The 27,429-nt window shown below is 47.1% G+C and overlaps 1 protein-coding gene across 1 annotated transcript in view; it reads left to right on the forward strand.

Moving 5' to 3' along the window:
• The window catches only part of LOC138516908 (dedicator of cytokinesis protein 2-like), a 2,920,848-nt gene that overhangs the window by 2,711,490 nt on the left and 181,929 nt on the right, over nt 1-27,429 (forward strand). The window contains exon 37 of the mRNA XM_069632364.1: nt 3,765-3,805. Within this exon, the coding sequence (XP_069488465.1) occupies nt 3,765-3,805 (41 nt within the window). The remainder of the gene's footprint in view (nt 1-3,764; nt 3,806-27,429) is intronic.

The raw sequence follows: 27,429 nt of genomic DNA on the forward strand, positions 1-27,429 counted from the left end.
ATGAACGTATCAACTCCCGGGAGTGTCGATAGAGGACCAGTAAACCAATGATTATCCACCTCCTCCCGGGTAACAGGGCTTCCAGATGCTTCTAATCAAGAAGATCAACAAGAGGAGGACAACGCCATTTCCTCTGGACCTGAGGGAGCATCACACGCTGTTAGTGAGCCGGAGGAACATGTTTCGCCAGCTTTAGACAGTGAAGCTGCACATTTTGCATTAAAAATCCTTCTTAAGCTTTATAATTACCTCTCCAATGAATCAGTGATACACACCATCCAACTAGCGCAACTGTTATTGCTGGCTGAAGATAAAGACTCCTCCTTGTTGTTGCCTGATAAGGCCTCTAAGCAGCCTAATATTGGTGCGGGAACAGACCAAGAAAGAGGACTTCAACTTTAACAATCGCTGAAGTAGAGAGACCGATTGATGGTGCCTAGTTTGAATCCACTCTTGTGGACTGAAGTCTTGAGGTGGAAGACAAAGAAAGGCCTGAAGACTCACTGCCCTCTAGAAGAGTCAGGAGACAAAGGGCTAAGAGAAACAAGGCAAGAAGGGCACAGACAATTAACCAGGACTTAACTTCCGAGGATGCGGGGAGTGCCTTGGTATCCCCAAATATTCAGAAAAGAGTGGCATTAGCAAAAAGAGCGGGCAGGAAGCTGGCGAGAATGTCCAGAAGATCGGATATTAGAGTGGGCAATCTGGCCTCCTGGCTTTTAAGTCAACATGACAAAAAGAAAGCTGAACAATGGTCCTGGAATAAAGTGAAGGGATGCAACCAATATCGGCTCAGATATCTGCTGTTATTGTAGAAACTCAGACAGTACCACCCAAGACCACTCTGGATATATCAAAAGTGGTAGTGGTTACAGAGACTGAAGCGAGCCGTTTGCCATCAACCACAGTTACCGTCTCACATCTCTTGGAAGACACAAATCAACGGATAAACAGAAAAGACCTTTTGACATTATTTGGACTTCTTCCTTCGTATTGTGTCTTATAGAGTAAAGACATTGAATATGGGGAGGAACTGGAGTACGGGGCCACTACATACACTGAGGTTCACTGTCGGGATGCAGAGGTTGTTGCACTGGTGCAGAATTGTGCACAATCTCTATTGAAGTGGGGTTTTGACATTGACCACGTTGTGGAACCTAATTAGATTTTTTTTTATGGAGTCAGCTTAACAAATAACCAATTAGCTGCTACCCACATACCTCCTACAACCAACTCAGAGGATGTGCTACAGTGAAGAACCACTGATATGCTAGGTTATTTATAACCCGCTTAATACCCAGAGGTTTCTATGCGCGGACCCGGGGATCGAACCTGTGTTGTTCCGTGTCTCTTGCTTCCAAGGGGAGCACGTTGCCCCTGAGCTATCCTCCCGAGTCACTGGGAATGGCTACTCCCTTTTTTTACCAGCTACTTCAGAACGTTCCTGAAAATAACATCACAAATATTTCCTGGAGCACTCGCGCCCATGCCTACTTCTTTATGCATGAGGGGTCGTTTGATCTTCTCCAGAATTCCGACATAGTATTACAACAAGGGACATGGCTGACCGGGAAAGTTATGTTTGATGACTTTCTGTGTTTCAGTAACTCGGCTAGTAGGGGTTTAAAAGGCCGACCAAGTGGGGTCTAACTATGCTGTGCGCGAATACAATTTAGGCAAGGGAGTTACCACAGTCTGATCCAAATCCAAATGTTCCGTTGGTGCAAGTTAAAGTGTGTGAGGATTTTCATATCCTCTAGATTAACATATATGATCCGCCTGGGGGACTATGTACCAATAATATCCAAATAGGAATTTATGATAATAACCACTGAACAGGTTATCAGGCCTTGTTCTGTCGAGAGAGGGGCGCCCGCTACCTTTGCAAAAGGAATTTATGAGACTCTATCGTCCTTCAGCCCTGGAAGAGAGGACACTCATGTCTTGATTGGCGAAGACTTGAATTCTAGATGTATCGACTACAAGATGTCTGAGAAGGTGTTCTTACCCCTGGCACCAATGTCAACAAGGGAGCTAAATCGGGGACGACGGCTGCCACATGGGTTGAGTTCTTTACTGATCTCCAGGTGCCCATTATGAATGGAATTATTTCTTGGGGATGTCTCTCCTGCACAAACCTGGAGGATGGCTAATAAATCTTCTATAGTAGATTTCTTCTACGGGAGTGAGAGGATTGGTATGATTACCAAATGCATGTCGGACAATTTTACAAAATATAGTGACCACGCTAAACTCGCCATTCTTTTCAACGTGAACGATGTCTGGTACAATGAAATCGATGTGGTTGGTGAGATCAATGTGAATAGAGGTTAGAACTGTGTAGGCTGGTTGGATCGTAAAAATTTGGCTGTGATAACCCACATTTCCAGCTTGGAATAAATATATTAACAATATAATTGCCCTGACGATATTGTACATTGGATAAGTTCCATCGCTAGTTCTGTCCTCATTAGGAACCCGCCCCCCCGCGATTCAAAGCCAACACGAATCATGTCCAACAATATGATAGTATGATAATAGGGGAAGAAAGATGACGGAGACAGGAAATAAGAAAGGTCTCACAATTGCCAATCGACCCACCTTCAAAATGCTCCATAGTATGAAATCTAAAAACAAATACCGTAATTGGAGGAAGCGTCGCCATATGTCCGATATTAATTCAGCGTGGCAGAACCTCTATGAGGCATTAAATAAGAGCAATAGCGCACATCTATGGCATGCTTTTTACAATAAGGGGAGCACTCAGAAAAAGCTTTTTAAGTAACATAATCTCTGCTGGAGAAATGTATTGACTGCTCTTCTCTGAAGACAATCCCCGGGCAACGATGAAACTTGAGGTGTGTAGAGAGTAGTTAATGCTGATAAGGAAATTAAAACAATCAAGAGCTCCTGACCCAGACTTGGTTTGTGACGTGGTGATGCGTGCTAACCTCGAGCTGTGGGCTGATATCTTAATGACGCTCTTAGAATGGACTGGGTATAGAGGGCGCCTGCCTGCTTCATGGGCCCAATCTTACATTATTCCCATGTTTAAACACAGCAAAAGAGACAATCCTAGAAGCTACCTACCGTTATCCCTTTTGGATGGGTCAAGCAACATTTTTAACCCTTGTATTCTTAGAGAAATTGAGAAATTGATTAGAAACGATTGGTTTCCAGAGGGGCTTATCCAGAATTTATGATATGTTGATACTTAATTCTATTATTCATAGAGCAGAGTATAAATCTTCCTCTCCTCTCTGCGTCCTCTTTATCGACTTTGCTGCAGCATTCGGTACTTTTGACCGCGTAACACTGTGGGCAAACTTGGTCGAGCCATTTGATATATGCATGCCAACTGTTACACCTCAGATGACGTTGGGCAGCACTAGGTCAATGAATGCACCAATGAAAATTGAAAAGGGAGTTAAACAGGGCTGTGTTCAACCTCTTTCTGGCTGATGTAGGTAATTGTCTGAAGGGTGTTCGTAATTTCACGCCGACATTGGGTAGGGAGAGAATTCCATATCTGGCCTACCCCGATGATTGGCAATCTTTGACTCTACACACATAGGCATTAGCAAGAGAGCATCTGCATTGGTAGCTTATGCAAAAACAAACGTACATAGGTAGAGTCTGCCTCCCTATAGCTCGACACATGTTCGTGTTAGCAGTTTCTGTCATATTAACATCACTTTTCATTTATTTATTCATTTTGTTAAAAAAACGCAGTTTATAATTTTCTTTCTTTCTCCGAATTCCAGAATTTCTACAAAGAGATTGACCGCCAAGCCATGTACATCAGGTGAGATTGCTGTCTGCTTGTTTTTACTTTTTAGTCCTTCCTCTTTCCATCTACCCTCTGGACGTGTGCAGTTTGTGGGACGTTTGTGTGCTCTGTTTTTGGACGCCCCTGGGGATCCCAGGCCTAATAAGGCAGACATCAAGTGCTTGTGTTTCCAGGACTTAGGCACATTTGCCCATCACAGACTATCCTACCTCATGCAATACTGAGATACTATGCAATGTCAAAGTGCACATGTGGGTAGCCACAAACGCTAGTCCACCCTGGGCTAGGGGGACTTGTAGTTGTCAGGAATAGCTTCACTTGCAAAACAAACCTTTTATCATTTGCAAAATGTGTCTTGTTTCTAAAATCGCATGACCAGGTTTTGCTCCTTTACTTTTAAGTTACTGCTGTTGTGCACTTATATGGGGGGCGACCACAATACATTCCTTACTTCTACTTCAGTTTGTTCTAAAAGTCTGCAACTAGGATTTACATTAGTTTTATTTTGTTTGTTTATTTATTTATAGCGTGTGCCAGACCTGAAGGTATCAGGGCACGGAAACAAGAATACTTTAAGCTTACATGGTTACAAGGTTACATAGTCACAGGTCAATACAACAGTACAGCATGTAATACATATTCAGTTACAAGTATAGATCCACAGCTGAAAAGCAGGGTCCAGTCTGGGTTACAAAGTCAAATACTGGGCTGTTTTATTTTGAAATGATTCTCCTCTTTTGCTGGCCTTAGATGGCTCCCTGTTCCTAGATGTCAGTTTCAGGAGCCCTGTATTATACTTGCATGTATCATTTTGTCCCCTCGAATCTTTCTGACCTCATCACTTTCTATCTCGCCAACTGGATCCCAGCGCTCACCGGTTTAAGCTGTGCTGTCCTGTCTGCTTCCTCCTTACTCCTCGTTTTCATTCTTTTCGGATGTGGTCCTCTATATTATAGACAATTTACCTTTGGATATGTGTTGGTGCCCCGATACTTTACTCGCTGAGTATTGCTTTCCCATCCATTGCAGTCAATGCAGTAGTTTTTCCTTTGCACCACCAGTTTGCCAGGTACTTTCATGTTAAGGTTTCCATTATTCTTGTGACCTTTTCTTTTCTGTAAAGTGCTTTGGATAACGATTAAAATGAATACATAAAACGTGTTGGCTTCACAAGTGGCGGGGAGACAATCATAACACTGATTTCTTATCTATTGTATGTTCTTTAGTGATCAAGAAAGCATTGTTGCTCTTGTCTATAAATAAATTATTTAATTGCAATAAATAAATACAATGTTTGTCCCTTTCATGGACTCCATCTTACACGGCTTCCAGCTGTGGACAGCAGCAGGAAGGCCTGTGGGTTCATACCTTTCGGATCCCAAAACTTTAGCAATGTGAGCACAATGTTAAACAATCGTCTCCTTTTGTTTCTGAGCTAATACTGTCCTTTTCATACAATCACTGTAATTCTGGATGAAACAAAATGTACTGAAATCACCTTACAGTAAGTCTGATGTTGCTCTGATATCTAGTTTTGATGCCGTTCAGTCATGGCCTTCCTTGCACCTACCCACTCTCATCTCGACGGCAGAGACATAAAATATGTACATCGTCCTTGGGTTCTTCCTGCCGATCGTTGGTGTGAGAAATGCTATTCACTCAGACAGCCATTTAGACCCTGTGCCGATGACGTTGTTGAAGAGATACACCTGCAATGGAGAGAGCAAGTCGACTGACTGTAACCTCGATGAAAGCTGATGATGTCACGACTGACGTTATGCACACCCTTAGAATAAATTACTTGCAGACACGAAGAACATGCTTATGACTCACTTACATAGAGCACAGATCCAATCTTGCTATGCAGAAACCGCAAGTAACACAAGAATACATATGAACTGCTTGCTGATGCTTAAACACAATAAACATATACGGCCATGGAAACAAAAGATGGAAGCCACAGCTGAAATGAATGGTAAGACATTGGAAGAGATCGAGAGCACAGAGGGAGATGTGACATGATGACTTTGCTGAGACGTGCAAACCAGGCTCCCAGTGCAGCCAATGTGCATTCTCTTGCCAAGGACGCTGAGGGTGGAAAGTTTCATATTGGCAGCCGAGATAGGACACCTTTGTGTGCAAAAGCTGAAAATCCTCATACATGCAAGCAGGTAAAATCAAGTTTGTTGTCCCTGCACACGTGATCTGAACTTGGGAGACAGAGTCTATTCATTCGTGCCAGGCTACGGTAGCTGATCATATCCAACCGAAGGCAGGATGATACAAAAGAAACACCATGTTCAAAGCCTAATGTTCTGTCTCAAGGCCTAGGAGATCAGAGATGGTAACTTGTCGGGTACATGCAGCACCTTGAATCACCACCTTGAATAGTTGCACTTGACCCGGTAACTTTCCAAAGCTCCAAGGCTGAGAAGACACTCTTAGCCCAATCTCCATTCACCTTCCTCGCTGAGCTAAGCTCACATTTTGTTGCTTCACCCAAAAACAGCACAATAACCGGAATTTTTGTAGTTGCAACATTTAGGAGGTGGTGGCAGGAGGAACCCAATCAATGTACTAATCCCCTGTACATTTCATATGTAGTCTACCTTACTAACCAACCCTGTTCCTTGTTAGGCTTTTAGGATGTGTCTTTATGTTTGGGACATCACACAGCCCCAAAACAGGATGACAGGCTCGAGATAAACAGTAAACCTTTTGTCACATGGCTGGACTCTTCCATTTTTGGATCAGGGGATTTTCCCGACCCAGTTCCTCTTGCTAGTAATCAGGGAGATTAATAATTTCCCTGACTTAATTCCGTACTGTGCGTCGATGGAAGGCTATGCTTTTAGAAGGTGTGGTGTACCAGTGGTCACCAAAACAACACAGTATCACAGTCCAGAATAAAGGCAATGTCCAGTCTAGCTACTATAAAAATATATATACTGTAATTAAACACACCATCTGCACAGAGAATGAAAAGAGATTACTACAAAAGAACCCACCCCAAAAGAAGAACATAAGATGCAACAGACTGGATAAACTAGCACTCAGAGGGTAGTTCCAGGGGTGGCAGTTCAGGTTCTACCATAAAAAGGATACCTTGTTGAAAATAGGAGCAAGCGTGTCCTAACCAGTCTCTAGGATCCAAGTGGCCCATAGGGGCAGTTCAAAGCCAACAGTACCTGAATTCGGTTCTTGGTGGGCTGATGCAGTCAGACCCGGGGTCGAATGTTAATGGGAGCTGGTCAGGCTCAGTTTGTGCACGTAGGAATGGCAGCAAGTGGGGGTTGAGTAGGGACGAGTACAAGTGATTTGAATGGCGGCTCTTTAAAGATGCAGGTTGGGTGGTCCAGGAGTGCTTCACAGTTGGCCAGGCCGAGTTTGGCTTCAACCACTGGGAGGGGCCAATCAGTGATGCACCAGCACTTCGAATCAGCGGGAGATGGTTGTCAAAGTGGGGCTCTTAGAGCTGTCGATGTCAAATCAATGAGGTGCAAATTCACGGGCTAGCTGGCCCAAGCCATGTTTGTAACCCCTGGGTTAGAGTTGGCAAGTGACTCTCCAGTGATTTGGTTTGGGTCCGGCATTGAACAGTCGCTTCAGGTCTAGCAGGTGACGTGCTTTGCTAGGACCCGATGCAGTGTTGAGCTGGTTGAAATTCAAGCAATAGTTTGGCTGATGAGAGGAACCCAGAAACCAGCGACAGCCCCTTGTCTCTTGATCAAGATGAGGTGAACACAGAGATACCAGTTTGGTGCGGTAGAACTCAGAGCTTTTGGCTGCTCTAGCTTCCCAATTGTTGAGAGACCTCCGCAGAGGACTCGAGGCCAGGATGCTTCTGTTATTGGTTTGCTTTCCTGACTGAGGTGATCCATTGCAGAGTGGTAGGTGCCGGTCCACAGCACTGGTCGCTCCTGATGTGACCTGGGAGTAGTTAGGGGACAGGTCTGTCTTCAGTCTTGGACGACTCCTTCTTCACATCAGGCTGAGGGAGTCCAGTGAGATCTTCAGATTAATCTGGCCCAAGACCCATGTGAATAGTCTAAAGCTAGCCTGACCAATTCCGGCTCCTGACCGGAGTAGACTTTGCCCGGTTGATGTCACACTGTAAGTGCTTTGCTCCGGAGGAAGTAGAGAGGAAAGAGAGACAGTGAGATACACGATGGTGGAAGGCTTCTTCGATTGACCAGGACCCTCCTGCCTATCCTACTCCTTCCCCCTTCTCCCCTTACTGACAATAGAGGCTTTAGACAAGCAGCACCCTGGTGTGAAGCTGCTTCTTCTGAATGAGGCTTCTACTTTGATATCTGGATTCAGGACAGCTGCCCGCAGTGCGGCTATCATTGGGGGAGGACATCAAATAGAGACTGGGTCCTCTGGGTTTCTGCCCTGCCGTTTGGCAGTATCGGCCCATCTCACAAATACACATTCCCTTCCACAGCAGAGCTGACTCACAGGAGCTGGCAGATGTGTGATATAAATTTGGATGTGGCGGCCATGATCATAAGTAGTGCCATGTACTATGCCTAAACTCAGGCATAGCTTATTTTTAGAGATTACCTTGCCAGCAGCATTGGGTACTCATGATCGTCATAGTTTTGGCACAGTGGGCATATTTTAGATGCCACCCCTGTGCCGCAGTGACTTGGCCGACACTTCTGAGGCCAGTGGCAATTTGTGAACTTTGAACCTGCTCTGAGCCATGGAAACAAGGAAGTGGGGATCTAACAGCAGGAGAGGGATGGCAATAGTCAGCAATGGATCTACAAGTGACCAGGGGAAGAAACAGTGGGGATCAGATCACCCAGTCTCAGGTAAGGTGGGGAGTGGACGATGTATGGGCCTAGTAACCAGGGGAGGAAGCAGTGGGGATCAGATCACCCAGTCTCAGGTATGGTGGGGTGTGGACGATGTATGAGCCTAGTAACCAGGGGAGGAAGCAGTGGGGATCAGATCACCCAGTCTCAGGTAAGGTGGGGTGTGGACGATGTATGAGCCTAGTAACCAGGGGAGGAAACAGTGGGGATCAGATCACCCAGTCTCAGGTAAGGTGGGGTGTGGACGATGTATGAGCCTAGTAACAAGGGGAGGAAGCAGTGGGGAATCAGATCACCCAGTCTCAGGTAAGGTGGGGAGTGGACGATGTATGGGCCTAGTATCCAGGGGAGGAAGCAGTGGGGAATCAGATCACCCAGTCTCAGGTAAGGTGGGGAGTGGACGATGTATGGGCCTAGTAACCAGGGGAGGAAGCAGTAGGGATCAGATCACCCAGTCTCAGGTAAGGTGGGGTGTGGACGATGTATGAGCCTAGTAACCAGGGGAGGAAGCAGTGGGGATCAGATCACCCAGTCTCAGGTAAGGTGGGGTGTGGACGATGTATGGACCTAGTAACCAGGGATGGAAACAGTGGGGATCAGATCACCCAGTCTCAGGTAAGGTGGGGTGTGGACGATGTATGAGCCTAGTAACCAGGGGAGGAAACAATGGGGATCAGATCACCCAGTCTCAAGTAAGGTGGGGTGTGGACGATGTATGAGCCTAGTAACCAGGGGAGGAAACAGTGGGGATCAGATCACCCAGTCTCAGGTAAGGTGGGGTGTGGACGATGTATGAGCCTAGTAACCAGGGGAGGAAGCAGTGGGAATCAGATCAACCAGTCTCAGGTAAGGTGGGGTGTGGACGATGTATGGACCTAGTAACCAGGGATGGAAGCAGTGGGGAATCAGATCACCCAGTCTCAGGTAAGGTGGGGAGTGGACGATGTATGGGCCTAGTAACCAGGGGAGGAAGCAGTGGGGAATCAGATCACCCAGTCTCAGGTAAGGTGGGGAGTGGACGATGTATGGGCCTAGTAACCAGGGGAGGAAGCAGTGGGGAATCAGATGACCCAGTCTCAGGTAAGGTGGGGAGTGGACGATGTATGGGCCTAGTAACCAGGGGAGGAAGCAGTGGGGATCAGATCACCCAGTCCCAGGTAAGGTGGAGAGTGGACGATGTATGGGCCTAGTAACCAGGGTAGGAAGAAGTGGGGAATCAGATCACCCAGTCTCAGGTAAGGTGGGGAGTGGACAATGTATGCACCTAGTAGCCAGGGGAGGAAGCAGTGGGGATCAGATCACCCAGTCTCAGGTAAGGTGGGGAGTGGACGATGTATGGACCTAGTAACCAGGGGAGGAAGCAGTGGGGAATCAGATCACCCAGTCTCAGGTAAGGTGGGGAGTGGACGATGTTTGCACCTAGTAGCCAGGGGAGGAAGCAGTGGGGATCAGATCACCCAGTCTCAGGTAAGGTGAGGAGTGGACGATGTATGGATCTAGAAACCAGGGGAGGAAGCAGTGGGGATCAGATCACCCGATCTCAGGTAAGGAGGGCTGTGGAGGGTGTGTGGACCTAGGTGTTACGCAGGAGCAATTCCTTGAAGAGGAGTGTCTTAAGCTCCTTTGTTAACTGTAGAAGCGAGGGAGCGAGTTGCATGTTGATGGCAAGGAGGTTCCAGAATATTGCGGTGTAGACAGAAAAGGTCTGTCTTCTTTCTGTTTCCCTTCCTCAAGCAGCAGAGTTGGAGTCTGCACATGTCCTTACTTCTGGTGGATCGCAGGCCTCCGGAGATGCGATGTTTCTCAGTGAGGTTGCTTGGAGACTTCAGGGCCACAGTCTTGTAGATGATGCAGCAGGATATGAAGATGATATGGGCTTGCAAAGGGAGCCAGTGCAGTTCAATGAGGGTTGGGATTATGTGGTCGAATTTGAGGAGTCCTTTGATGAGTCCTGCTGCAGCATGCAGGGCATATCTTAGGGCAGCCTGGGTAGTCGCCAGAAGGACTTCCAAGAGGGCATTGCCACCATCCAGGTGGAAGGGGGCCAAGGCTTAGAACAGCAGATCTGAAGTTCTTTTCTTAGATGAATGGCTTGATGTTTCGCAGGAATTAAAGTCGGTACCAAGCCGTTTGCATTTTCTTTGCTATGTGCTGCTTGAAGGAGAGGTGTCTGTCAATGTCGAACCCAAGGGATTTGGCACAGGTGGCCAGCTGGGGCGTGAAGCCCTTTAGGTGTAAAGCAGCGAGCCAGTTCTGGATGTCCGGGTCTTTGGTGTTGTTGGGTAGCAGTAGGAATTCAGTCTTGGGAGGGTTGAGCTTCAGGAAAGCATTGGAAATCCACAAATGGATCAATGGAGAGGCAGGCCTTGAGCCTGTGGATATCTTCGATGGAGTATATCTTGAGGTAGAGCTGCATGTCATCTGCATATTGGGAGATGTTGATGTTTTGTGGATCGAGGACGGTCCCAAGCAGTTTCATGTAAAGATGGAAGATCACAGGGGAGAGGATGGATCCTTGTGGGACAGCGCAGGAGATCGGTAGAGTTGGTGCTCTGGAGGAATCCATATGGCAATCAGCAATGTATGATTGGAACCAACTGAGCACAATCTTGCCGATCCTCATGCTGTGATGTAGATTGTTGGTGAGTGTCTGGTGATCTACTGTCTCAAATGCTGCTGAGAACTTAAGGACATCCAGGAGGGAAGGATGGCCATCATCAAGGATTTTAAGGGCATCATCGATTACCTTGATGGCCTTTTTCTGTGCTGCATCTGGGTCTGAAGCCAGATTGGTAGGACTGAAGGGGGTGGCTGGCTTCAATGTTTTGGAGGAGTTGTGTGGCTACTGCTTCCTCACAGATATTACCTAGGAAGGGAAGATGGGTGATAGTTGCTGAGGTTGTCAAGGTTCAGTGTTGGATTCACGTCTTCACCCGCAATGATAAAACCAGGAAAATCAGCTATTGGAATTTGCAACAGGAAACATCAGCAATGCAATCTGGAAACCACACAGCTGTCTTGGGCGGGTTCTTCCAGCCATCTAGGTAAAGCGGCCCCCAGTCAACATTTTGAAATGTGTCCCCAGGACCTCACATGCATCTTCTTCTGTGCCTGGCAGGAGCCAGCATTTTATGTCCTCGACAATATAATTGACAGTCGTTCTTTTTCTTAGCTGGAACCAACTTTCCATACAAATCTGAGGCACGAAATGACATTTGTCATAAAAACCCAGCAAATCCAGGGAATAAGGGCGTGCATGGACTATTGTTCATTTGGCTGCTGCATTTGTTCGTGAGCGCCAAGAGGTCACTTGTGGAAGTGTTGCGCTCTACAATGAAAACATAACACAGTTCATCTCTGGCTCCCCCTGGAGGACAACAATGTGCTTCTCAGTTGCAGCCTTTCACTCTTGGCTCAAGTAGACTTTATGCTGCAAAATTCATACATATGCAAGCCCTTAACACAGAACAGCATCCGAGCTACAAGGTTGATTCGCTGCTTCACTGTATCCCAGCTCAGGTCAACTGGAAGGTGCTGTGTGGATGCGGGTCAAGTCCAATAGCAATGGCAGGGGCTGTGGCGATGCTGGCTTGTTCTGGGAGCAATGGAAGGGGCCTCTGTATGTGGATGCAGGTCAATGCTAGGAGCAATTGCAGAGGCTGTGTGGATGCAGGTCAGGTCTGGGAGCAACAGAAGAACCTGTGTATATGCAGGTCAGGCCTGTGAGCAATGGCAGAGGATGTGTGGATACAGGTCAGGTCTGGGAGCAATAGAAGAGCCTGTGCAAATGCAGGTCATGATTGTGAGCAATGGCTGAGGCTGTGTGGATGCAGGTCAGGATTGTGAGCAATGGCAGAGGCTGTGTGGCTGCAGGTAAGCTCTGTGAGCAATGGCAGAGGCTGTGTGTATGCAGGTCAGGACTGTGAGCAATGGCAGAGCCTGTGTGGATGCAGATCAGGAATGTGAGCAATGGCAGAGGCTGTGTGGATGCAGGTCAGGACTGTGGGCAATGGCAGAGGCTGTGTGGCTGCAGGTAAGGTCTGTGAGCAATGGCAGAGGCTGTGTGTATGCAGGTCAGGACTGTGAGCAATGGCAGAGCCTGTGTGGATGCAGATCAGGAATGTGAGCAATGGCAGAGGCTGTGTGGATGCAGGTCAGGACTGTGGGCAATGGCAGAGGCTGTGTGGATGCAGGTCAGGTCTGTGAGCAATGGCAAATGCTGTGTGGATTCCGGTCAGGTCTGTGAGCAATGGCAGAGGCTGTGTGGATTCAGGTCAGGTCTGTTAGCAATGGCAGAGGCCGTGTGGATTTAGGTCAGGAATGTGAGCAATGGCATGGCAGAGGCTGTGTGGATGCAGGTCAGGTCTGTGAGCAATGGCAGACGCTGAGTGGATGCAGGTCAGGTCTGTGAGCAATGGCAGAGGCTGTGTGGATGCAGGTCAGGTCTGTGAGCAATGGCAGAGGCTGTGTGGATGCAGGTCAGGTCTGGGCGCAATGGCAAAGGCTGTGTGGATGCAGGTCAGGTCTGTGCGCAATGGCAGAGGCTGTGTGGGTGTTGTTCCGGCCTGTGAGCAATGGCAGAGGCTGTGTGGGTGCAGGTCAGGTCTGTGAGCAATGACAGAGTCTGTGTGCAGGTCAGGTCTGGGAGCAATGGAATAGCCTGTAGATATGCAGGTCAGGGATGTGAGCAATGGCAGAGGCTGTGTGGATGCAGGTCAGGTCTGTGAGCAATGGCAGAGGCTGTGTATGTATGAAGGTCAGGTCTGGGAGCATTAGAAGAGCATGTGCATAAGCAGGTCAGGGAGCAATGGCAGGGGCTGCGTGGATGCAGGTCAGGTCTATGAGCAATAGAAGAGCCTGTGAATATGCAGGTCAGGTCTGGGAGCAATAGAAGAGCCTGTGCATATGCAGGTCAGGTCTGGGAGCAATAGAAGAGCCTGTGCATATGCAGGTCAGTTCTGTGAGCAATGGCAGAGGCTGTGTGTTTATGCCGGTCAGGTCTGGGAGCAATAGAGGAGCGTCAGCATATCCAGGTCAGGGAGCAATGACAGAGGCTGGGTGGGTGCAGGTCAGTTCTGAGCAATGGCAGAGGTTGTGTGTATGCTGGTCTGGTTTGAGCAATAGCAGAGGCTGGGTGGATGCTTTTCTGCACTGTGAGAAATAGAAGAGCCTCTGTGTTTATGCAGGTCAGGTTCGGGGAGCAATGACACATGATGTGTGGATACTGGTCTAGTCTGCGAGCAGTAGAAGAGCCTGTGCATATGCAGGCCAGGTCTGGGAGCAATGGCAGTGTCCGTGTGGGTGCTGGTCAGCTCTGGTGGGAATGGAAGGGGCAGTTGTATGCAGTTATATACATGGCAGTGTCTATGCGGATGCGGGTCTGGTCTGGGGCAATGGCAGAGGTTGTGTATATGCAGGTCAAGTCTGGGAGCAATGGAAGGGGCACCTGTGGATACAGGTGTAGTATGTGAGCAATAGAAGAGATTTTGTGTATGCAGGTGAGGTCTGGCAGGAATGGAAGGGGCTACTGTATGCATGGCAGAGGCTGTGGGGATGCAGGTCAATGTTAGGAGCATTGGCAGAGGCTGTGTGGATGCAGGTCACTGCTAGGATCAATGGCAGAGGCGGTGTTGATGCTGTTCTGGGAGCATTGGAAGGGTTGGAAGGGTCAGCTGTATGTGGATGGATGTCAATTCTGTGAGAAATGGCAGAGGCTGTGCGGATGCTGGCCTGTTCTGGGAGCATTGGAAGGGGCAGCTGTATGTGGATGGATGTCAGTGCTATGAGCAATGGCAGAGGCTGTGGGGATGCTGGCCTGTTCTTGGAGCAATGGAAGGGGCAACTGTATGTGGATACAGGTCAATGCTAGGAGCAATGGCAGAGGCTGTGTGGATGCTGGCCTGTTCTTGGAGCAATGGAAGGGGCAACTGTATGTGGATACAGGTCAATGCTAGGAGCAATGCCAGAGGCTGTGTGGATGCTGGCCTGTTCTTGGAGCAATGGAAGGGGCAACTGTATGTGGATACAGGTCAATGCTAGGAGCAAAGGCAGAGGCTGTGTGGATGCTGGCCTGTTCTGGGAGCAATGGAAGGGGCAGCTCTATGTGGATGGATATCAATGCTAGGAGCAATGGCAGAGGCTGTGTGGACGCTGGCCTGTTCTTGGAGCAATGGAAGGGGCAACTGTATGTGGATACAGGTCAATGCTAGGAGCAATGGCAGAGGCTGTGTGGATGCAGGTCAATGCCAGGAGCAATGCTAGAGGGTGTGTGGATGCAGGTCAATGCCAGGAGCAATGCTAGAGACTGTGTGGGTGCAGGTCAATGCCAGGAGCAATGCTAGAGGCTGTGTGGGTGCTGGCCTGTTCTGGGAGCATTGGAAGGGCCTGGGTATCAAGAGGTCAGGTTTGGGAGCAAAGGAAGGGGCAACTGTATGTGGTGCACATTAGGTCTAGGAGAAATTGCAGATGATGTGTGGATGCTGGTCTAGTCTGGGAGCAAAGGAAGAGCCTGTGTATACACAGGGCAGGCGTGGGAGCCTACTATATGTGACTGCATGTCTGGTTTGGGTCCATGGAATGTGCAGCGTGGATCTTGAATGTGTGTGTCAGAAGTAAGCATTCCATGAAAAAATGGCCACTAAGGACTTGGCCGAAGGGACAAGTGCAGGAGGGGTGCCCCTAGTGTCAGGCCACGTAAAGAGAGTGGAGGCAGCTTGGAGCTGCCCAAGTAGATAATGCTGGTTTTGAGGCCCATTTACCCATAAGCTGTTACCAATCATACAATCATAGAGCAGCGGGAGGCAGGGCGAGATCTGGCCAATAACAGGTGCTGCTTTACCCAGTCTGAGAGCAATTCGCTGTCACTGGGGTAGGTTTAGAATATGAAGGAGAGCAGAAAAATGAGATATGTCATATGAGAGCTGAAGAGGCAAGGGGATAGACATGGGGGACACTGCAGCTGTAGACACTTGATTTAGAGAGGATAGGACCAGATCCAACATTTGCCTCTCTGTCTTGGAGGAACTACGAGATAAACATGAGAGCATGGACTTTAATGACGAACGTGCTTTTCAGGGGATTTAATAGGGTGACATGATTGACAGTGTCAACTGCTGCTGACCGGTTCAGAAGACTGAGGGAGGTAGAGGTGCTTCTGTGAAGAGAATAAAAAAAGCAAATTCTGCTCCTCTCCAACTCCAGGCCTTGAGGGCTGGAAACATGTCATATTTTCAGGATACCCAATATTCATCAGATAAATTTGCATACAAAAATTCTACGTTTTTCTCATGCACGCGCAACTTGTCTTTGGTCACCTGACCTGGCTCAGGCATTGGCGCGTCCGCACATGGTGATGTTGTGCGATGCTACATCTCTGCCCAAAATAAATGCAGTCCTACCCCATTTCCTCAATCCATCGTCGAGGTCTCCTGACTGTGCGGCCTGGTCTACCTTGTCGGGGCCACTTGACACTCTCGTCCGGGTGGTCCCCCAAGCTGCTGTGCTCCTCTCTTTCTGATTCATCTTCATCTGCCAAGTATCCTGATCCTCATCGTATCTCTTCTTCTTCATCTTCGCTCCATTGCTCATTTGTTCGACTTGTGTCCTCTCCTGCTTTTCTGAGGAGTTGGCAGAGAGCCTGTCCAATAGGCCTGTGTGTGATTGTTGCGATCCGGATGGCCCCCTTGATGTTGGCCATGAAGCGTTCCATTACTCCATTTGCCTGGGGCCAGAGGGGTGTGACTTTCCGGTGTTGGTAGCCAAGGTAGTTTGCAAAATCTCAGAAATCTCTTCAGGTGAAAGTGGGCCATTGTCCGATTTGACCACCTTCGGTACTCCGAATGCGGTCTAGTGCTGGTATCAGTGCTGTGGCAGCTGTGGAGGCCACGATATCCACCTCCAGGTAGCGTGAGTGTTCATCTAGTGCTACCAGCACCTACTCCCCTGATCTGAGAGGCCCAAAAAAGTCTATTGCCACTTGCTCCCATATTCCCTGTGGGAGCCCTGACATTTGTAGAGGTTCTGGGAATTTCGAGCCAGGCAGATGTGGCAGGATTTCAGTGTTTTTTCTATTAGCATGTCCATTCGTGGGAACCACACCTTGCTTTGCAGCATGCGTTTTGTAGAAACAATTCCTCGATGACCTGCATGTGCTATGTCTATGATTTGTTGGTGCAGTGCTGCTGGCATGATTATTCTGCCCCTTTTAGTAAGAGGGATAAATGCGATATGGACAGTTGATACTTTGACTATGCAGGTGTTTTGAATAGATGATCATCCATCGCTTGATTTTCCTGAATCGCCTCTCCCTCCGACCTCCATCTTCCATTCCTAATACAGAACGCTACCAGGGCGATTGTGGCATCCTCGGCCGTGTGTTTTGCGATGTCCGTCATGGGGATGGCATGTGGAATCGCCTGGTGAATTATGCAGTTTATATATCCATCAGCCCTGTTTCTTGAGGCGAGTGGATGTCGAGAGAAGAAGTCTGCTTGGTTTTCATCCTTTCCTGGTTTGTGGACTATGGTGAATTCATATTCCTGGAGATGTAGTCCCATCTTGCGATTCTCAGCGGGATTTGTGCCATAGGTTTTCCATATAATGTGATGAGGGATCGGTGGTCCAAGGTTATTGTGAAGGGCTTACGATACAAGAACAGATGGAAATGTTCACAGGCCCACACGACCGCCAGGGCCTCCTTTTCGGCTGTGAGTGTCTTTGTTCTGTCTCAGTGAGATTCCTGCTGGCACATAAAACATTTTTTCTCTGGGCATGTTCACTCTCTGAATGTTGTGCTAGGATTGCCCCCAGCCCTACAGAACTGGCGTCCACTGTGTGTTCTGGTAGTAGGTCGTGTCAAAATATGACATGCACACTGCCGCAGCCATGTCTCTCCTTATCGTGACGAAGCTCTCTTGTTGTAATGCTCCCCATTCGAATTTGGCATCTTGTTTCATGAGTACACGTAAGGATGCGCTTGTGGTGGCGGAATCTGGGAGATACCTGGTGCAATAACTCGCCAGACCCAGGAAGGCCCGTACTTGGGCCACGTTTATAGGTCGGGCACATCCATCAGTGCTCCTATCTTGTCCGGGTCAGGTTGAATTCCCTTCTGTGAGAAAATGTGGCCAAAGAATTTAAGGATACTTTTGTTAAAGTCACACTTGTCTTTGTTCAGTGTGAGATTGGCATCATTTAGTGCTGCACATACCTTCATCCGCGTGGCATTGTGAGTTTCCTGAGAGTGTCCAAATACTAGAATGTCATTACTATAGTTGATGCAATGAGACATGTGGCGAATGATCTTCAGAATCTCCTCTTGAAAGATTTTGGCCACTGATGAGATCCTGAAACGTGGGTGTTCATATCGAAACAGCCCCAGGTGTCTAGTGAAGATTGTTATGTAGAGCGACTCCTTGTTCGATTTGGTGGTATCGCTTCTTTAGACCAAGGTGGGAAAACACAATCACTCCGCTAAGAAGGTGCATCATATCTGTGATGCGGGGTGATTGGTGGTGTTCCCACAGGATTGCTTGATTTGGGGGCCCTCATGCCAACGGATAGCCTGATTTGGCCCTCTGCACTCTTCTTCGGCACTGGGACAAAGGGCGAGACCCATGGTGTGGGCCCTGAGGCATGCTCTATGTTGTCTACTTCCAAAAGTGATGGTAGTTCCCTTTCGACTTGTTGCTGAATGTTGAACGGGATCCCTCAGAAATGTTGTGCAATGGGTTTTGTTAAGCGGCTTCACTTCAACACTACAGCTAAGTCAATGCCTAGTCTGGGATGCTGAGGGAAACCCTTATTGATATATTTTTCGGTCCAGTCATGTACTCTGGATGATAACCCTTATATAACACCCCTCTCTTAGAATCCGCCTGACCCCACTGAGCCAAGAAGTAGGTCTGTTTTGCAAATTTAAAAGGTTTATTTGAGAAATATAAACAATATATATATATCACACTTCTATAAATAAATTGATAATGGATATTACACTTGTGAATATGAGCAGTAATCAGCAAGAGGTAACTTATGAATAGGAACAGAAGAATAAGGTGGGAAAGAATGCTTTATATGGTTCAAGGAAACGCAATGATGAATGAAATGCAGTACAGAAAATAACTTGATATCGCTTCAACAAAAAAGACAATGTAATCACTTTTCCCCTGGTGGCAATTCACCCCCCCATATGCAATGCAAGGAGATGGAAGTAACACACACAGTCTTCGGGAATACAATCAAATACAATATGGAATTCAGTTCCCCCCCCAGCAAGCTTAGAGGAAACAGGTAGAAGTTTGAAACCCAGGCCCAAAATGCTTATAAATGTGATGGCAATGGATGGGAAAATGTGCTAACTGATTTTAATTCCCTCTAGAGATTCAGGGTGAGTGAGAGATGCTTGTTGGTATTAGTTCAGGCTCACTTTAGCAATGCTCTATGAGTCATTACCAGGTTGCAAACGGATTTTAACAAAGGAAAGAATGGAGCTGCTATTTGGACAAGTGGAGAAATTGAGCCAAAATCGCAAATCGCGGTAAATTTCGCAAGTGTGTAAATCACAATTGCGGAAAAAGTATAGGGAGTAGGAAGTCAGTTCTAGGTTCGTTGGGAAGCCTAGGATCACAGCTTTAAAATGAAAATGTCGTTCCTAGCCCAAACGGTTCCAGAGATACAGACGATTTAATAAAGGTAGATTTTCGGATTTAAAGTAAAACTCAAAATGACAGGTGACAGCTTGCAGCTGCAGAATTGACAGGTGACAGTTGTGCAGCTTTAAAAATGACAGATGACACGATTTCTAGGAGGCAGTTCTACTTAGGTTAAAATAGCTTGGATTAGATTATTTTAACTAAGAGATTGGTTCTGCACAGTTCTGCTAGGTACTCACAATATACATTTGAAATAGGCCTCGTCACGGATCTGGTCAACACGTCCGGCGGCGGTTCTGTCTGCTCGGCGGGTCAATCAGGCACCGGTTCTGCTCACAGCGATCTGGATCTCTGGTTCTGCTCACAGCGGTCTAGGTCTGGTCTGCGGTTCCGGCAAAAGTTCTTGGCACAGAATTCAAACAGCTCGCCCGGCTGTGGAATAGTTTGCAGATGATTTTATGGATGCTGAGGCCTGCTGAGAAGAGTTCTCAGTTTGTGGGTTTAGGCCATTGCTTTCAGTTCTGAAGTAAAGTTCTGGTCTTTGGAGATTGATGGATGTGAAGTCTGGAGTCTCCCGGCAGAGCGTCCCACAGAAAATGGAATTGAATCTCTCTACCTGTCCCAGCAGTCTCTTTTTATGTGTTTTGGAAGTGGGTGTGTGCGTGGCATAACTGAGCCTGCCCCTCTCTACTTGTCATTGGCCCAATTCTCCCCTCTCCCATGATTGGGGGAAGGAAATGGATTGTCATCATGATGAGGTCTGTTTATGGGTCAGAGGATCCTTCCCTGGTCAATTTGCCCACAAATCTATATTTGATTCAAATACATATTTCCCAGATACACAATTTGTTGAAATTACATGTACACATTATATATTCCTTATGGCCCATGCTTGTCCGCCTCGGATCTTCCTGGGTGCTTGCATTAAAAAATGACAACATTTTGCGCTTTTTGACTGGTTTAGCAATATCGGACATTTACAAAAAATTACACACATGTGAGCAAGGAGTATGGACATTAATTGATGAAGTGTCAGATTTTTAACATGCACACATTTGAAGTAAGACCCTATTTTCTGCTAGCAACCCCCCAGCATACACCACAGCGTCCTAACACCTCTTAAAACGTGCACAGAAAAATCACAAGAATAAGGATATTATGTATATAATTCTGACAAGTCCGCACTATGAGTTATCTATCTTTTTAAAATTATGCTCTGGCCCAGATGGGTGTGGTTTAGGTTCCAAAGCACATGGGGGAAGCTTCTGTCTGCCCCCACCTCCAGCTCGGGTGGCTCCCAGAGGCACTTCTCCTCCAACTTCTCCCAAGAGGAAGCCACTTTACGGCCCCCCATTATAACATTTGCCTGAGTCCAATGTTCAGTTTCCTGCAGTCCCCAGGTAATTCAATCAGAGAGGTGTCAACTCCTTTTGGTGGGGAAGCAGGATGCAGCTAGGCCTGGGAAGAGTGGCTGAGCAGGTTTCTCCTGTCGGGGGTAGTTGTCAGGCAGAATTCAGCTAAATGTCACTTTAGTTCCCAGTTTAAATCAAACTTACAATTTTTACCTATACATTAAATAATTACTTCCTTCAAGTCATTTCAGAATATAGTTTTACATTGTATCCACCTCTTAGCAAGTCTTTCCTTGGTCTGGTTTGGGTTCCTCTGTTCAGTTTTACACAAAAGTCTGGTGGTTTTAAAACGCCGGCTTTCTGATAGTGGTGAGTACCGGTATTGCAACCATTTTTGGGATTAAGAAAATGAATTCCCCACAGTTCTGAGTTGCTTTTTGGCAATCAGCTTTGTCATTCCCAATGGTTTCAGGCTAGTGTGTGTGTAGCCCAATGGTGGTTTTAGGCAGTGCCCTCCTGTGCTCACAACATAGGCAAAAATGGGTGGCAGCCTATTCTTCATGTTTTCCCTGTGCACTCTCTGGGGAGTTCTGGCCATCATGATGTTTTCCATGCCAGTACTGCACAGTTTTATGGTAGGGCTTGGATGCATGGGTAAAAACATCCCACAGTTTCACTGTTGGATCAATACATTTATTTTGCGTCCCTTAAGTTTCCCTATTCCCTTGAAAAGGGAAGTTGGCCGCCATATTGGCCTCCGGGGACATGCATTTTCCTGCCATTATTTGGTATAGAATGTGGATTAGTCCCATTTTGACTGTGGATGTGAAGCTTAGGATACAGCCACTTGCGGCCTCCGTTGCCAAAACATGCACTGTTAAGTGATCTTTCTTGTCTTTGTAGTGGCACGACGTCGTGAATGCGCCCAGGCACGTAAGGGGTTCTTTGACCTCATATGCGTAGATGTCCACTTGTGCCTTGCACAGTCTTGGTTTGCACTTGAGCTTTAGTTATTCCGACTCAGGCATGACGTTGATTGTGGCTCCGGAGTCTACTAGGAATTTGAATTCCTGATTTTGCATGATCACGGTCCATGTGGGACTGTGGTCTGAGGCGGTTGGATTTGCTAGAGCATAAAGGTATCCCTTTTTCCATCTGTCCGTGCTGGAATGTGATTCTGATTCGCTGATGGAAGGCGTTGACAATCTGTGCATCCTTCTTCAGCCCTTTTGCTGTCCTTCTGGAGACTACAAGTGTTTCCCTCTGGTGTGGCGTCTCTCCTTGTGGTATCTTCTCTCTGTTCCTTTCATCCTGTCCTTCATTTGGTGCCTGGGTGAGGTGCTTTGATGGCGTAGTCCTTGGTCCATGGAGGCGACCCTCATTGATTTGGTATTTCGGCACGTCACTCGATAGTGATCCTCGGCCCGCATGCTGAGCATATCTGACCGGTGGCGGGGCAACATCCGTCAGGGGGAAGGTCGTGTCCGCATCTGAAACACTGATGTTTTCATTGCTTGGTGTCGTGTGGCACAATAGATTTTGACATCATTTTGTGTAAACACTCCTCTTTGATGACTGGAGTCGTGTTGTGTGTATTGCTCAATGTGAATATCTGTAGGTCCAGAGCTGAAGGTGTTCTCGATAACATAAGTATCTCCGCTAATGAGTGCGGCATCTGAAGAAGTTTCTTTTTCAGTATCAGTGATTCGCACCCTGCAATCGCTTCTGATTTTATGGCCTCTTTGTTGTTATATTGATGGAATTTGCAGTGCTTTACCCTTGCTCTTAGGCGTGTGGCGAATGTGTCCATGCTCTCCCCTTGGAGTTGTTTAGTGGTATGAAGCATATGTCTTTCATAGTCAACGTTTCGGTGGGTGGGGAAATGTTCCTTCAGTATCCTTCGTCTCGGTGGGTGGGGAAATGTTCCTTCAGTATCCTTCGTCTCGGTGGGTGGGGAAATGTTCCTTCAGTATCCTTCGTCTCGGTGGGTGGGGAAATGTTCCTTCAGTATCCTTGTTATCTCTTCATATTTGTACTCCACATCCTCGGTCAATTCAAAAATGATATCTGGTCCCTCTGGGCCGGCAGTGACGGTGAGCAGGATACGCTTGTCCTCTTGTAGGCCCACCGCATCGAGGTAGGCGTCAAACTCCTTCATCCACCGTGGACCCAGACTGGTGGTGTCTACTGTATCAAAAGGCATTATCGGGGGTAAAGGGAACACATTGCTCCCTTTCTGACCCTGAGCGTGGGCTGGCACAGCCAGATCCTATGCCTGTTCTGACATGATCCTTTGTTGTGTCCACCTTTTGATGTTTTACTGGGGTCTAGCAGCCCTCCTGTAATTTTTCTTTGTACTTTGATTTGCTGCCTCAAAGGTATCCTTCTTTTCTGTGCACCCCATGCACTCTTTGGATATTTTGTGGTGCTTTGGTCCTTGGCTGGCGTGATTTTGGTGCACTGTGCACCCACCCTTGGGTCCACGTGCCTTGCTGATTGTTTCCTCCTTCCCATTGCTTTTTGCTCTCTCTCCCCGTTATTTATCACTCAGCGGGTGCTTCGCTCCCTCCGAGCAGGTCGGGTCTGCAATCTCGTCACCAGTGTGAGGTCTTTGGGAAGGCCGGGGGTGTACGCTGGAAGACGCATCAGCAGCATGGCATTAACACAACCGGACACCATGATGACGTAAATAATCTGTCTTTATTCGCGCACGGTGCGCGCGCACCTTGCCTTTGATCACCTGACCTGGCTCACGCATCAGCGTGTCCCAACATGGTGACATCACACGATGCTACATAAAGGAAGGCGGAAACACTTTAATGTATCACCTGTTTACTGGCTTCTCGCCATCAATGCCCCAAAGTTCGGTCTTCTTTCTTTATTATTTTGAAGTTTGTATTGCGACTATTTGCTGAAAAAAAAAGATTAGAAGCACAGGGAGAGGAGCACGTTTCACAGCCGATCCAACAAAGAGTACACAGCTGGAAATGAATAAAGAAATGCCATGTAAAGTGGAAGCAAGGAAGTGGGGGTCCAGAGGGGTGACCACAGTGCCATACCAGTTGTTGTATTTCTTAGCGAGTTCTATTTTTCCGGATGAATGGGGTATGACTATGACCAGTACGTGAAGTCACGACCATCTGTGAGGTTAGTAGAAGGCATGAAGATTTCGGCAGGAAGCTCTGCAACGGCATGCGGCATGGAGAACATCTTGGGGATATAATAATCCTCTGGGGTGAAGGATGGGTGCGGAGAGTGGGAATGTATCCGGATCTTTCCAGACTTGTTACATGCAGGTGGTGATCTGGCCATGGTAGGGGAACTGTGGGAGTGCTGTTGATAGGTTATTTATTTATGCTATGATGATGATAGGTTATTTATAACGTGCTTAATACCCAGAGGTTTCTAAGTGCAGACTCGGGGATCGAACCTGTGTTGCTCCATGTCGTTTTGCTTCCAAGATGAGCACATTTCCCTTTAGCTATCCTCCCAATAGAAAGCAGAGGTGTTGCTGCTGGGGAGGGTCTCTATCCCTGGGTCTTTTGGTTTTAGCCCCGGATAGAAGCTCAGGGGCTACAACCAAAAGGCTAGCTAGCCCCGGGTCCCGACATTCCCGATAGTCCCGACAGTAGCGTAGCCCCAGATCTTTTCCCGACCTAGCAACCCCCCTGATAGGGAAGTTCCCCAAGTGGATAGCATTGAGATTGTGATCCCCAACATGGCAGGGGTGAGCAGGTCCCAGAAGTCCACAATAGATTGGCATGAAGTCACAGAAGTTTAGGAAGAGTGACGTGGATTTCTTTTTTGGCACTCCTTCCAGATATTAAAATCCACATTAATGAGGGTCTTGCTAGATGGCATTTGCGGGTTATCAATTCATATCAGACCATTCTTTACAGAACAATGTGTGGTGACCATGAGGTCTGTACAATGTGAAAATGGTGACATGCTAAACCCTCCAGTGATGAGGTAGCAAACATCAGGTTCCTTGTAGGGGAGTTGTGAGCAGGGGAGACACGCGTACTCCCATCTCTATCCCTGTTTGGTATATTACTCTCATGGAGTGTATACGCTATGAGGTATCAAACATGGTTGTGTAGTTGCTGATGAACAAACTTTCTGTTGTGCCCCAAAGTCAAAGCGCAGCGGTTTATCTGCTGACCTGGGGTTTCTTGTTCCTGGCTTTGGGAGTCTTTTTTGGAGGAAGGCTAATTACAGGAGTGAAGGGATATATAGGCGTGTAGGCCATTGCCTGGTGACTTGCTCTTGTAGGCAGGCGGTGTTCAGGGGGCAATTGAATGTTGATTAGTGGAAGCAGGTCAGACAATAGACTCGTATGTCCATTGCCATTAGTGTAACTGGTGTTCAGGGGGCAATGGAAAGTCGGTGAGGGGAAGCAGGTGGCACAATAGACTTTCTTTTATGTCTATTATACCTATCATATAAGTTGTAATATATGACCAAATGCAATATCTGTAACAACAATATGAAGTTTTGTAGTATTCATAATGTGTCAACAACCGCTATCATGCCTGTACCCTGTAACCAAGTTATTGCAAGTAACAGCGCCTCAATGCCCCTGGGCTGCTTGCGCGCTATATAAATATAAATAAATAAATAAACAAATAAATAAAAAGTGCAGCTGGTGTTCAGGGGGAAATGGAACATCGGTGAGTGGAAGCAGGTGTCACAATAGACTTTTATGTCCATTGTCATTAGTGCAGCTGGCGTTCATAGACAATGGGATGTTGGTGAGAGGAACCAAGTGATGCAATAGACATTTATACCCATTGCCATTAGTGCAACTGGTGTTCAGGGGGCAATGGAAAGTCGGTGAGTGGAAGCAGGTGGGACAATAGACTTTGCTTTATGTCTATTATCACTAGTGCAGCTGGTGCTTAGGGGGAAATGGAATGTCGGTGAGTGGAAGCAGGTGTGACAAGATTTCCATTGAATCCTCATCAAGAAAAAAGTGAGTAGAAGCAGGTGTGTCAATAGACTTTTTCTATGTTTATTATCACTAGTGCAGCTGGAGTTCAGGGGGAAATGGAATATTGGTGAGTGGAAGCAGGTGTGGCAATAGGCTTTCTGTTATGTCTATTATCACTAGTGCAGCTGGTGTTCAGGGGAAATGGAATATCGGTGAGTGAAAGCACTTGTGACAATAAACTTTCTTTTATGTCTATCATCACTAGTGCAGCTGGTTTTCAGGGGGAAATGGAATATTGGATTAGTGGAAGCATTTGTGGCAATAGACTTTCTGTTATGTCTATTATCACTAGTGCAGCTGGTGTTCAGAGGGAAAAGGAATATCGGTGAGTGGAAGCAGTTGTGTCAATAGACATTTTGTATGTTTATTATCACTAGTGCAGCTAGTGTTCGGGGGGCAATGGAATGTCGGTGAGTGGAAGCAGGTTTGACAATAGACTTTTATGTCCATTGTCATTAGTGCAGCAGGCGTTCAGAGACAATGGGATGTTGGTGAGAGGAACCAAATGATGCAATAGACATTTATACCCATTGCCATTAGTGCAACTGCTGTTCAGAGGGCAATGGAAAGTCTGTGGGTGGAAGCAAGTGAGACAATGGACGTTTATGTTCATTATCACTAGTGCAGCTGGTTTTAAGGGGGAATGGAATGTCAGTGAGTGGAAGCAGATGGGACAATAGACTTTCTTTTATGTCTATTATGACTAGTGCAGCTGATGTTGAGGGGGCAATGGAATATCGGTGAGTGGAAGCAGGTGTCACAATAGACTTTCGTTTATGTCTATTATCATTAGTGCAGGCTAGTGCAATGGAAATCTTACACAGCTGAGGGGATGAGACTAATTTCTTGATAAGGACCCAATGGAAGACTTAAAGCTATTGGGTGATGAGACTTTTTTTCTTGATGAGGATTCAATGGAAATATTTCACAGTCCCGACAATATGACTCATTTGTTCATGAGGATCCAACGGAATTCTTTCACAGCTTGATTATGAGACTCATTTCCTGATGAGGATTCAATGGAAATCTTTCACAGCCTGGGCAATGTGACTCATTTCTTCATGAGGAGTCAATGGAAATCGTTCATAGGTTTGTGATATTACTTATTTCTTGATGAGGTACCAATGGAACACTTTCAGAACTGGAGTGATGTGGTTTGATGAGAAGCCAATTGAGCTCTTTCACAGCCTTTTTGGTGTGCCTCATTTCTTGACGAGGAGCAAATATGGCTCTTTAAGAGCCAGGGTGGTGTGACTCATATCCTGAGAAGGAACCAATACAGCTCTTTTAGAGCCGAAGTGTTGTCATTCATTTCCTGAAGAGGAGCTAAGGATCTATTTCAGTGTCGGGGTGAAGTGTTTCATGAGTCTCTCCTCTTCAACAACCAGACCATCACGTCACCCCTCGTGCCCCCTGACATGCTACACGCCACCCTCCCCTCTCCCCATCACCCGGTGCAGCTGTACTCCTCCTCTGTCCCCCCCAGTATCCTATGTCCGCTGCAAATCTGTTCTGCTGTTGCCACTGAAAAGCGCTCCGTTATGCACCTTTAATGTTGTACACCTCTGTAAAGCGCTTTGTTATGTATTGGTGAACACCTCTGTAAAGCGCTCTGTTGCTTCTCGAAACCAGGTCCACGCTCAACAAATAACATAATAATAATAGTAATAATAATAATAATGATGTCCTAATGCGGACCCAATGGGGATCTCTCCGATCCACAGAAATGTGACTCATTTATTGGTTGCGACCGAACAGAACTCTTTCAGAGTTGAAGTCACATGACTAATTTCTTAATAAGGAGCCAATGTAGCTCTTTGATAGC

Source organism: Ambystoma mexicanum, chromosome 6q (genome assembly GCF_040938575.1).
Source record: "Ambystoma mexicanum isolate Mex_15411 chromosome 6q, UKY_AmexF1_1, whole genome shotgun sequence".
Taxonomy (NCBI): Eukaryota; Metazoa; Chordata; class Amphibia; order Caudata; family Ambystomatidae; genus Ambystoma; species Ambystoma mexicanum.